The 13,192-nt window shown below is 36.5% G+C and overlaps 1 protein-coding gene across 4 annotated transcripts in view; it reads left to right on the top strand.

The window, feature by feature from the left end:
• The window catches only part of BCKDHB (branched chain keto acid dehydrogenase E1 subunit beta), a 117,210-nt gene that overhangs the window by 61,428 nt on the left and 42,590 nt on the right, over positions 1 to 13,192 (top strand). For 3 of the 4 annotated variants that reach the window (XR_009726266.1, XM_061358371.1, XM_061358369.1), the window contains exon 9: positions 10,042 to 10,128. The exons of the other annotated variant lie outside the window; for it this stretch is intronic. Coding sequence is in view for 2 of the 3 variants with exons in the window: in XM_061358371.1 (XP_061214355.1) it covers positions 10,042 to 10,128 (87 nt within the window). In the remaining variant the exon portion in view is untranslated. The remainder of the gene's footprint in view (positions 1 to 10,041; positions 10,129 to 13,192) is intronic. 4 annotated transcript variants of the gene reach the window in all.

Raw genomic sequence — 13,192 nt, 5'->3', positions numbered from 1 at the left:
TAAATTCTTTTATGCTGTTTTTCATTGCTAAAACTAGTGTTCTTCACTGAGACTGAAAGTTTACCATAATTTGTGAACATATAGAGGAGAAGAAAAGGAAAAGTATGATCTTACTGAGGCTAACTCATGCTCATCCAATGTGATTGTCTTCTGTGATAAAAGTATCTGGATTTGTGATCAAGGGGTGAGCAATGGGTAATAGGTACCTTGACTTCAGCAAAGCTTTTGATACTCTCTCAGAATACTCCTGTATCCAAGTTAGGATGCTCAGCTAGCTGGGTAAAATCCTATTTGCATGATTGGGCTTAAAGGGTCATGGTTAATGAGGAGAGTATGGTATACTGCCTGGAGGTCAGTGACAGGCAAATGCTGCAGGAGTCTGTGCTAGGACCTCTCCTGTTCAAGCATTGTTATCATGTGAGTCATGTGAGGAGGTGATGGAGTGCACCCTCATCAAGCTTAATAGATGAAATAAAACTCTGGGGATTGATATGCTTGAGGGCAAGGTTACCTTTTGGAGAAACATAGACAAGCTGGAGAAATGGGATGATGAGGAATGAGCTGACAATGACTTTATAAAATTCAACAAGGTCAAATGGCAGGTCCTTTACCTGGGAAGGAAGAGGTTGTGACAGCAGAGATTAGGAGTGCCTGGCTGGAGAGCAGGTCAGTGGGCAAAGGTCTTGGTGGCCCTGGTGGACAGTGAGCTGAACATGAGCCTGCAGTGTCTCTGGCAGCAATGAGGGCTGACAGCATCCTGGGCTGTGTTAGCAGGAGCATGGCCTGGTGTTTGAAAGCAGAAATTGTCTCCTTCTACTCAATATGCAAGTCTTAGGGACCCAATAAAAGAAAAATATTGATAAGGTGAGCAAGGGCATTCAGGATGGCTGGGTGCTGGAGCCATTGCCCTTAGATAGATGGGCACAGTCTAAAGGATACAAACACTGACATAAATAAATGGGGCAGGCAGACTGTTACACCAATGCTGATGATTTTATTTATAATCCTTCTTATTAACAGGAGTTGTTTGGTCAGATGTGTTGCTTGGAAAATGTGCTCCTGTATAGGAGGAAATCGGGATGAAAACCTAACCTGTTGCATGGACCTCCCTTGTGCTTAGAAATGGTAAAGGCTCATCTGCTTAATGAAGGACCATATTTCTTCCTGGCAACTGTTTTTATTCTGATATAAGAGGCCGTTTAGGTTTGAGCAAGAGCACACTACTAAATTGGTTAAGTGGAGCTGATAGAACTGGGAATTAGTTATTGGATGTCTATTTTTAGGCAACGTGCATGCTATTTATACTGAGTTTCAGAAGAACTTGTGAACCTGAGCAAAATACTTCTATTACTTTGGCACACTGAATTTTAGCTGTGTTTTCAGAGGTTTTTATTTGTTTTGTTCTTAATCTTCTGAGACATTGGTGTAATATATACGTTTCAGTTGGTAACAAAAGAAATATATAGACATACGCATCTGCATATAGATAGTTAGGTAAAAGTATTAAAGCAGAAAAAGTGCAGAGAAGTCTCTAAGTAATGTTTTTGAAAGTTTGGCTGGCACTCTACCAATTTATCAATTGAAGTGCTTTTGAACTCCCTGTTCATTGTTCACTGTAAGAAAACGAAGCATAAAAAAGAACGATTCTACTTATTATGCTGGTTTTCTCTTTCCTGCTTGGTCAGAGTTCTCAGAGAATTGTCTGAAAATAGTTTCTGAGATTTATTGCAAGCTTATTAACTTGCTTTCTCACTCCAAGTCATGTAGTAGAAATATGAAGTTATACTGCAGAATGTGCAGGTCGATTTCTGGACCACCAGCTCAAATGTAGCTGAAAATCCTAGAAGTGATTTATTCACAGCCTTTCCGACAACAGAACCAAGGCTCACCAACTCCAGCAATAGGTGATGCACATGTATGGGATTAAGAATGTTTATTGTCTTTGGGCCAGGTGAGTGATGGGCATATATGCACAATGTATACCTATCTATATATATCTAGAATTGTATCAAAGGGTAAACCTCACAGATTTTTACGAATCTCTGCTTTGTTTAACATATCAGTGTGATTTAATTTGAAGTCTTAAACTCTTAAAATTCCTTGGGACACAGAAACATACTTATAATGTTGCCTTTACTGTATAATTGATTTTTTTTTTCTACAGAGAACATTATTTATAATATGAAATCTTTCTTGATACTTTAAGCTTATTCTTAAACATAATTTTACAGACATGTCAAAGGTCAGAGCTGTGATGGACAGCTGGCTATAAATGAAAGTATGTTTGATTTTTCATTCTTTTTTTTTTTCCTTCCTCATCATGCTGTTAGCATCCCCTCTTGCCAGTGTCAAAAACGTGGTCCAGCTTTTCCCTGTGTTCCAGATTGTTTGTTCCTTCCCCTTCCTTTGAGCTACCATTGCGATTTTTATACAGCTATATTGCATTTATGCTATAGAGTTGATAAAAGTAGTAGCCAGGTGGAAATACAGTAAGACTGACCTTGTAGGGAGAAGGGATTTAAAGTGGCCATATAAAATTAAGTCCTTTTCTTGGAGCTTTGCTCCTTATTAGAAATCTATATTTGAATGCACAGTAGTAACTTTAAAAGAGCTCAATGGACAGTAGGACAGCTGTATCCAACATGCTATACCTTAGTGCGTGTTTTGATAATTATTTAATGTTTTTTTCAATTTATTGTTTGTTTTCAGGTAAACAGCTCATATGGCAGCAAACGCGTCTCTAATACTTCTCTTAATTTTCCTACTTTTTTCTTCATTACTATGATACTTGGAGTTGTAATGTGTTGATACTTTCGAATCTTTATTTTCTCTAATAGCTGGTCTTCTACTCTGATTTAAAATTAGTTGGGTTTTGTTTGTTTGTTTGTTAGGCTCTGTTTTTGTTTTTAGCTTTTCCTTCAGAGAAGGCAGATAAGGGTGTAGACACCATGTCAGAGATGGGTTGTGCAGCAGGATGTCCTCTCATCACCCTGGTGTGCTAAGGTTGCATGCTGTATTGAATACCAGTAGAGGGCTGTGCTCTGTTCTTGTTCCTGTTTCCTGTTAGTGTTGTCTCCTATGGGCTGTGTCTTGCTTCTCTGTTAGAAACCAGAATCAGTGCCTTTTCATTCTGTGCTCTTTGCAGCCCGTGAGCCCTAGTGGATATGGCCATCCTTGCTATGATGTTGGTTATCGCATATCCTTTTGCTTTGGGGAAGGTCATTCCGTGCTTCTGACGCTGGCAGTAGGTCCAAGCTCTGTTCTGGGCCACAGCCTGCAGCAGGAACCTCAGCTGTGCCATCTGCAGTCAGTGAATTCCAGGCTTGTAGGTCAGAAAGCACAAACCTCAGCTATGTCAGCTGAACAAGCAGACAGTGATGGATTAGAACCTTGAAAGACAAAAGATTTGTGCTCTCCAAATATGGATCAGTTAAAATGATTGGCAACTTTTTAGCTATTTGTGTCAACCTAAAAGGAAATCAGATTTCTTTTTCATTCTCTGCTGTTAATCAGCGTACTCGGCTACTATAGACTGCCCATGCCTTTTCATTGTATTGTTTGAAATTTTTTTGTTTCCTTTCCAAGTAGTTTTCTCTTTGATCTACGGACATTATTGCCAACATACTGCTAGGATTCTCTGCTACATTATTGTAATACTGTGATATACTTACAGTAGCCTTACGAATCTTAGCAGAATGAGTGTAAGGCTGACTGTCTTATTACCAGCAGTTGTGAAATCTTGTTCATACTTTGAGCTGTTTAGCGGTGTGTGATGAAATAATGGTTTTTCTTGTAATTTGTTTGTCTTCGCATCTTGAGTTGTCTGATAAATGAGTTTCAACTTTTGGGAGTGTAGTGTAGACAACACAATATAGTAGATTTTAAGACTCTAATTTTTCTTCTCTGGGAATTTAGTAGTGTTGAAAACCACACCAAATGATGTTATTTTATTCTCTTTTAATTCAGATTAATCATTTAATATTTTTTTCTTCAATGGTAAGGGTTATTTTTGTTACTAAATTGGAGCTTTAAAGAGTGCATACTATTCCTAGCTTTTACTGCTTCTAGGAAAAGGTAGTTCATCAAGGCAACTGTGACAGTTGTAATTTGCAAACTAGGTCATGATCCTTAGGAAGTTACAGGGCTTTCTTATTTCCAGATTATTAGGACACATCCTATTTCTCTTCTATTCCTTCTTTTGGCACCCTTGAGGATCTGTTTGGTTTTTTAGAGATCCCATAACCCCAATAAGGATATGATGTCTGGAAACTGGGGATGCTATAACTGCATTTAAGGTTGTCAGTATATCACGAGCTCAAGCAATTCACTGTATCTGGGATGTGTCATCCTATGGATCAGTGTGTGCTAAGTAAATGTAAACCATAGTGATTCATCTGTCAGGTTATGTTATGTATTTCTCTAGGGAAAGTGTTGAGTAGAAATCTGGGATCTTCCATCACTATGCTTACGGTGTTCAGTATCAAGAATGCTGCTATGCAATTTCATTTGTTATTGAAACATTAAAAGGAAAGTAGCCTCCCTATGGTTTTACAGTTTCCAAGCACAGATTGATTAAAGCTGATCTAAAAATGAAAAACAAAAAGAAAAAGTTTTTTGAGGCATTTGTTGAAACTTTACCAAGTTTTGGTGATTTTTTTTTTTTTTAAGCTTCCGTATTCTGTTTTTTTTTTCAGGAAAGACACACATCAATGCTCATTTTTATGTAATTTTATAATTGTTTCATACATGCTTAGTGCAAAATGGATATAATACCAATAGAATTTCAGTGCTTTGCCAGCTTCGTTACAATTATTTTAGAAAGCAGGTTTTTCAGTTATGCAGGATACTTTTACACTCACAAAAGGGTACGATGAAAAGTACACAAAAATTTAAATGTGAATATAAGCATCAAAATATTTCCTTTTCTGTGAGAGATGGAAATCTTTTCTTTCTGAGAAGATTGTTTTCTTAAAACAGGCAATTTGCCATTGTGACACAATGACAGCCATTTATAATAAAATGCTTACTTTGATAATTTCTTTAAAGGCCGTTGCTATGTTAGTGAAGCAGCCAGTTAAGCTGGAAGTAGTGCTGTTGCTGTGTGTGGAGAATAATAGTGTAAAATGCAGTTTGCCATCAAACTAATTTTGGTTTAAGTCTGCTTTTTTCTAAGTAAGGGCATAGTATGTTATTGGTAGTGTCAGCACTTAGATTTCAAAGTGCCTGGAAGTGCCAGACTTGTGTTGTTTATTTCTGTCATCAGTGCCTGTAGGAGGGGAGAAAGCAGCCAACATGTGAATTAAGAGTTGAGCAGAGAAATGATTATAGAAACTCTTGGATAAGAACTGTCACCAGGGAGGTTGAAAATAATTTGCTCAGCTGCTTCACTGCAAAAATCCTGGGCTGCAGTTCAGAAAGCCTTCAAAGTGCACTCTGAAAGCACTAGTCTGGCAAAGGCACTAAGTTTTCTTTTACATTTCATTATCAGGGTGATCATGCCACTAGCCTTTTGCTCTGACACAAAATCAATGGTCGTCCTTGTGGAATGACACTGATGTAAACCAGTCCTGACAATGAAATTGAGGTGGAATAGTACATTCAGTATTGGTTTCTGGTTTTGTTTTAGGGTTAATTTAGTAGTTGAAAGCCCTAGAGTCTTTTCTCTTAATGAAGCACAGGTGACAGTGGTGTGCCATGACCTGTGTGTCAGCTGCCGTCTGGAGGGAGGGAGAACTGCTGAAGTTTTCGTGAGCAAATTCTGATTTGCCTTTGATGTCTGAATCTGTCTCTGGGGTGGTGGTTGCTGCTTTGTGCTAACTGTCCACTGCTGCAGGATAAATCCAATTATCTCCTTCGGCAGGCTTACCCCATGGCCCCTTTATTGCTTGAGGAGATGTCAGGGATGGGCTGAGAACAGGAGGTTCTGGGTAGGGTAGGACCTCTCCCTTATGGGAGCAACCAAGGTTGCATCAGCTGAATGTAGCTGTGAAAGTGCAGAGTGGCAGTGACACAAAGAGGAGCTATGCTCTCTGAATGCCTGGGTGTTGCTTTTTGCTTTCCTTTATGGTCTGTTATTAAGGATGACAAAAAAAGTTTCCATTCTGATTTAATTTGAAGTAGGTTATACCTATAGAATGACTTAGTACCCCCAGAAATATCTCTGGACTTTAAAGATCAGCAAGCAACAACTTTTGATTGTGCATGTAAAGAAGGAACATTTTTATTGATGCCAAACTCCTATGCCATACCATATTTTTTTTAATATGCATTTAAAAAAGTATTCTACATGAAAACTGCAGAATGTGCATACATTTCAACATTTTAATCTTTTATTGAGGTAAGAAGAGGGTAAAGACTGGGGTTTTAGTAGAAAGAGTTTGGATGTTGGGGAAATGGAGGAGTATCAATCACTTACAGAGTATGCAACAAGTTGTGAGGGGACAAAATATGCCATTCTTTAAAAAGCCATCCTTTTCTCTAACTAATTCAAATGGAAAAGAAACCCACTCCAACTATCCACCTTTTTAAAAGGTGATAAAATGGTAAGAGTCTGTGCTGGTGAATTTGTTATACTGATTTACTCGCTGTTTTCTCCAGTTTTATGCCACTGCTATTTCCCATGAAGTTTGAAGGTTGAGAATGCCATTAGATAATGTTACTGTGCTGCACTTATTTGAACTGTAAATGCTCTTCTGAATATTGGGCTTCAGTTGGGCTGACTTTAAGTGGATGGCACAGAAGGCAGTGTTGGTGAATAGAAATAGTAAAGCCATGAGGTCCTGCAGAGTTGGACTTTTAACCTGTTTTTTAATATTTCTGTCCAAGATATAAAAACTTTTGAAACCATTACTGATAAAAATGTAGAGGTAACAAACAGCTGGAGAAATAGGTAAAATAGACAGTTACTGATAAAGAGGAGATACACTCTTTAACTGAGCTGCGTTCTGGCACGCAATATATTTTTCAACATATCCAAATATAATTTTGTATCTTGAAGTAATAAATGCACACTGTATTTCCATCTTTATTCCAGGAAGTAGTTATCCTTAAAGGACAAACCCCTCTGTCCCAGGAACAGGGGATTGCAGTCATCAGTGGAAGCTGAACTCAGTGTTGTTATGCTTTGGCCAAAAGGCTTCACGCATCCAAGAGCTCCAATATTGAGGTTATATTATCTCCATATTTGGTGGTGGTGTGAAAAAGTCTGGAATGCTTTTTCCAGATGGGTGTACTTCAAGAAGGACATTGAAAACTGGAGTTGATTCAGGATATGGTCATAAGAGTGATGAAGGAATTGGAAGTGTGCTGTTTGGTGAAAGATTTAGAGCTCAGTGTGCTTTGTTTAGCAAAAGTGTGGTCAAGATACCATTTGATCACAATCTTAATGTATTCATGTAGGAAGCAGATACGTGCTAATAGATAGTTTCTCCATCTAGCAAACAGAAGAAAAAGAACCAACAGCTTGAAATTGAAGTCAGCCAAATTAGTTTGGAAATAAGGTGCAAAATTTAGCAGCGAAGGCAGTTAAACACTGAAACAACTTACCAATAGCTGTAATGCATTTGCAAATGTTGGAAATACCATAGCTAAGATTGCACATGTTTCTGAAAGACTCACTGTCACCTAGGAACAAGTGTTAATGTGAAGTAGAAATTGATGCAGGGGAGCCTGTAATACTCAGGAATTGCAATACTTGCATCCTTCCTTAAAAGTTCAGGACTGTATTTGCAGTGCAGTGTAGTGGTTAATTTCTGCTTTTGATTCTGATTTAACCAGTAGGAGAATTTTTATGGTATTTCTAAGTGGCATGATGTGATGCAGGTATCCACGCTGACCCTAAACAAGCTAGGATAGGTACTAAAACCACCAAAGCTATGCTAGTTTTCCAACAGGAGTGACAAATAGTGCTTTTTAACAGGGCTGAGATGCTTGTGTACACTACTTGATCACAGCTGCTTGCTCATTCTTAACAAGCTGCTACAGCTAAGGAATCCTTGAAGCCTTGGGAAGTTATGTGTAAAACTAAGGATTTCTCATATAGGAAAAGCAGGTTTCCAAACTGGGATTTTTCTTCTTTTTATTTTTTCCTTTATTGTTTACATGTGTTCAATTTGAGAACAGGTAAATTAGTACAAGAAAAGTTACCAGGTACTTAGAGCAAGAAGCTGTACTGAACTCAGGAAACCTGCAATGTGAAAATAGTTGGAGGTTGAGAAGTTGTGAAGGAGCACATTAAAGGTCCTATTTTTACTCTTTCCTAAACATCAGATTATCTCCATTGTGTAGACAGGATACTGAACTGCTAGATTACTGGTCTGATCCCATGTGGATTTTCTTATGTGAGTCCTAACAAAGTCTGTTTCGTACTACTAAATTCTAAGAAACCGAATCTGTAACTTTGATGATAGCTTGTAATTTTTCAAAGTGTGAACATCTCACAGTAAATACATGCAAAATAATATTTGTTTAAACTAAGAGGATTAAAAAAAATCTTTGAAATTGATTAATTGTATTGTTTTTCCCATGGCAACTTAAAACTGATTGTATCAGTTTTATCATATCAAATTAAAACTGGAGTGTACATTTTGTTCATTTAACTGTCATTTTCATTTATCGGACAGACTTATAGGGCAGTTAATGTCTCTGCTCTTTAGATAGGAGTTTCCAGTGCTGGCAAAAGAAATTCAAGAAATGGGCCTACATAACAGCGGGTTACTTTCCAACTGTTGAAATGCCTTTTCCTGCCTTGTTTAGCTCCGAATGTTGTCAAAACCACTTCATAGTACAGTATATGGATCATCTTGTTTATAGGCCTGTGACTTGCCAATACATCTGTGGATGAGCTATGTAGAGCCATTGATTGAGTCATAGCTAGAAAAGCAAAAGAAATAGAAAAGTACTTGAATCAGAAGGAGAACTGTACAATTAAAGCATTAGCTTTATGAATTCTATTATGCATGCAGCTGCCTGACTGGAAATGTGCTGGCACAGACATTAAATTGAAGATCACAGCATTAAAAAAGTGTGATCTGATAGCCTAGCATGGTCGTGGGCTTTTGCACTTGATGACTAACGGTGCACCAGCAGTACACTATGTACTTATCTTAAAAATCAGACTGTAACTGTTCTTGAAAGATTAACATACACATTATTCAGATTTTTTTTCTGATGTATATGTCTCCAGAAGTTCATGAAACTTTTTTATGCACCTTCTCACTATATGTGTATCATGAAATGTGAGAAGTTGCTGCTGTATTTCTAACCAAAGGTATCTCATGTTGTTCAATTCTAGGCAATTTAGCATGTAGTTGCAGTAGACTGTAAGATACTTGGGTGTGGTGAAGCTTTATACTCCCATCAGATTAAAAATACTTTTCTTCCGTTGTTATGTTTCATAATGAATACATTTTTTAATTAAAGATACTTAAATCACCTTATGTGTATTACTGTGCTATGTGATTATTTATAAAGTAGATCACGTAAAAACCACACAAACTTTGAGATCTGAAATTAGAAAATGTTGCTTCTAACTGCCATGTAAAACTTAAATAAGCATCACGAATCTATATAATTGTTTTCTTCCTGAAATTTTTATTTAACAATTTTGCTTTCTGAATAGTTATGATTCATGACTTTACCTGGGATCTGGTTGTGCAGAGATATGTGTCAGTGAAAGATTTCTTTACATGTGTTTCAGGATCCAAGTTTTTATCAATGACTTGCTAAAATCCTTGTTCTCCTTCAGAAATGTTAGTTTGCATTGATAGGGTGAATTCATAGTCAATGGAATAAATTTTTGTTCTTGATATTTGCTTAAAATGGAAGATGGAAACACTTTTGCAGGAAATATAAAAACATCATTAATTACTCAATTTTAGACTTTTGACTTGTCTTTCAGTGAAAAATGCAAGAGGGAAGAAATAGCTGCATTCTAACAGTGCTAATAATGACACATTTTTCATGTATTCCATATGCAGTACAAGTAATAAATCACAAGAGCTATAATTCGATTACATTTTTGGGGTTTGTTTTTCCTTTCAGTCAGTGGTGAAGACCGGGCGGTTGCTGATAAGCCACGAGGCTCCCTTGACAGGAGGATTTGCTTCTGAAATCAGTTCCACAGTTCAGGTACACAGATTATTTGTATGAAAGTGTTCTGAGTGGCTGAATATATTTACTTATAAAAGGAATATTTATTGCTACATTAAAAATTGAGTTTTTTTTTTTTTAAGTTATGCTTTTACATTTTTATTAGATTTCAGTTTTGTGGATGTTTGCAATACTTTACCTCAACACCTGAGAAACCACGTACCTACCAGGCACTGTTCATAGCTTCTGCTACAGTAGAAATTTTAAGTTTTAGTGAAAAGCAGGGAGGAGGCACTGTCAGATGCAAAGGGAAAATCTTTATGTATGGTCTGATTTTAACGTACTTTTTTTTACTTTTCTCATATTTTTATCTCTAAAGCTTCTTTAAAATACATTCTAGGAAGAGCTGAAATCTGACACAGAAAAAGCACCCAAACCCAGTGCAGTGTAATGTGGTGTTATGCATAGTGTTCAGAGATTTAGGAAGTGGTTCATGCATAGTTATGTAGATGCTCACACTTGTGGAGAGCTTGTATGCACAAGACAGCTCTGAAAGGTTGAGGTACACATCACTAACAGTTGTTTGGAGCTTTAGGCTTAAACTCTGGAAGTCCTTTTGAGCTTTCTGACATGTTATATACCGGTACTTGCATACAGATTTTCACCCTAACTTGATTTCTTTCCTATGCACATCAATGATACTGGTTTATAGAAATATCTAAACTAATTGTGTCCATCACCATCTGATTAGCATTTTCTGATTATTCTGTTCTTAATTTAATTATATGTCTAGAGAGAAATGGGATTCTAAATTTCACAAATTATAAACTATGGTTTATATTTTGTGAAAGTAGTAGTAGTTAAAGTCTGGGAATTAGACTTTTTGTAGGAAGGAACAGACTTAATTGTTCTGTGAATGTAATTTTGAATTGCATATGCATAAGGAGTCAGAAATCTGTTTCTTGATCTGTAGTACAATTTCTTTTAAAGAGTAATTGTGTTAATTTTAGTATCATTAAATGAAGGTCAGTATTTTTTTTTTTTCTACCAAAATTTTGTCTCTGTCAAGAGCCAAATATTTATCATCCTGTTAAGTAATTAATATTTGACCTCCCTTCTCTTATAGGTAGCCTCTTTGATTAAAATAGGTCTAGGAAAGTCATAAGGTACTGCGAAATGTGTGTTGAAATTAACGATTTTGCTGAAATTCTTGCAAAAATGTGAAATAAACTCAACCAAAAGAACCTGACTTTCAGTGTCTTGCATTATTACTAACACTGGAGGAGAAAACTATTTTAAGCCATGCAGTAGTCTCATAATTTACTAACATAACAAAGAAAAGCATATATGTTGGAGAAAAAAAAAAGTGAGTTGAAAATTAAAAAAGCTCATCAGTAAATATTACTGGAAGAGCATGAGATGCAAAATGTGTTGCTGTAACTACAAAATGAAGGTTTAATCTTCTCAGACCTCCATTAAGAAAGCTAATTACCTGATCGATCCATCTTGGGGGTGTTTTCAAATCAGAGGTATATCTTGGTAAACCACTCAGAAAACAGTAAGCAAAGCTTAAAATGCTTTAATAAAGAGCCATTTATTTTTGTCTATTGAAAGCAAATATTTGTTTCATGATAGCTCATAATTTTATATTGGTATTTTTTAGGGAAGTAGGATTTGTATCTTGAGAAATATGAATTAATTTATCACACATGCTACCTCAGAATACATTGGAATATAACTATGGCATTGAATGTATCCATGGGGAGATTCTTTCATATAAATTGCTTGACTTGAATCTATGTTATAACCATATTGTCATTACTCTTTATACCCATTCTTGAAGATTTTATAATCTGTACTAAAATTTTGATACCAGTTATTTTTAAGAGTATTCATACTGCAGAAGAGATTAGAATAATATTTGCAAAGCATTATGACTTTTTAAAGAAGAGTACTGTTTTATGCATAATAAAGACCTTGCTTTTTTTGTTCAGTTAAAACTCTTGATCTCTAAATGATCGAGATAAGTCCATATGTCTAATATTACGGGGCTGTAAAAATGAAAACAAGAAGTTAAATTCTCCTGCTGGATACAGTGTGTACTGAGGATGCCAAATATTGGGGATTGCAGTTGGCTTTGGTTTCCTCTTACACATGGAAGTAATAAGACTTCAATAAAGTGTGTCCAGTTGGATTAGATGGTTAGTTTCCATATTGTTATTCCATCCTTGCTGTGGGGTCTCTTATCGTAGAAGTAAGGTGAATAAAAGTACATAAGTGATTTTGAAAATTAACTGTCCCAAACACTTCATGGTGGTGTACACTTCAAGGAAAAGAGTACGAATGGAAATAATGGCTTTCACCCGTGGACTGGATGAGAAAACTATATTGAACAGGGTTTTTTTTTGCATACGAGAGATTAAAAGTATTGTTTGGAGAGCATATTAACTAAGATTTCTTCTGTGTCAAAGAAGGAACATTTGAAAGGGCCACATTATTACATTACATAGTTATTTACTCTGATTTCTCAAGTACATAAACCAGAACAGGATGAAGTGGAGTAGTTAAAACGCTGTGATATGTAATCTCACTGGGTATTCTGAATTGAACAACAGATGATTGGATTCAGCACAGGTGAAGTTAATCCTTCGCATTGATTATATTCTGTATAAAAGCTTGCAGACCTTGTCATGCTCAGCAGTGAGGGCACTAAACTTCTGCTTAAGGCATATGGTTGGAGCACAGTTTGAGAAGCCTTGGAGAAGGGCCCACTGAGATGTCACTTCCAAAATAATGAGGCATTGGGTGTGGAAATCACCAGTACATTGATCATTTGTAATATGAAGGAACATAAATTCAGTATTTGTGTCCCTGTCCTTCCAGAGAGCTCAGTGTGTTTCCTAGAGTTACAGGTTTCAGTCTTCCAGAAGCTTGATATTAATCAGAGGATAGATCCCAGCAAATTCAATGGAATAACCTGTTTCTGAGGATTGAGTTACATGATGTTATTTCCAATTCTTCGGTTCGGTATCTAAAAATTGAATATAATAATATTTGTCTATTTGGATTGGTGGTGCTTTAGGTTTCCTCCTGCTGCTGCTAA

Source organism: Neopsephotus bourkii, unplaced genomic scaffold, assembly GCF_033783945.1.
Source record: "Neopsephotus bourkii isolate Nb327-2 ecotype Australia unplaced genomic scaffold, CSIRO-AGI_Nbou_v1 NB_941, whole genome shotgun sequence".
NCBI lineage: Eukaryota > Metazoa > Chordata > Aves > Psittaciformes > Psittacidae > Neopsephotus > Neopsephotus bourkii.
Note: the sequence above shows the minus strand (reverse complement) of the source record. Positions and strands in the feature narration are given on the sequence as shown.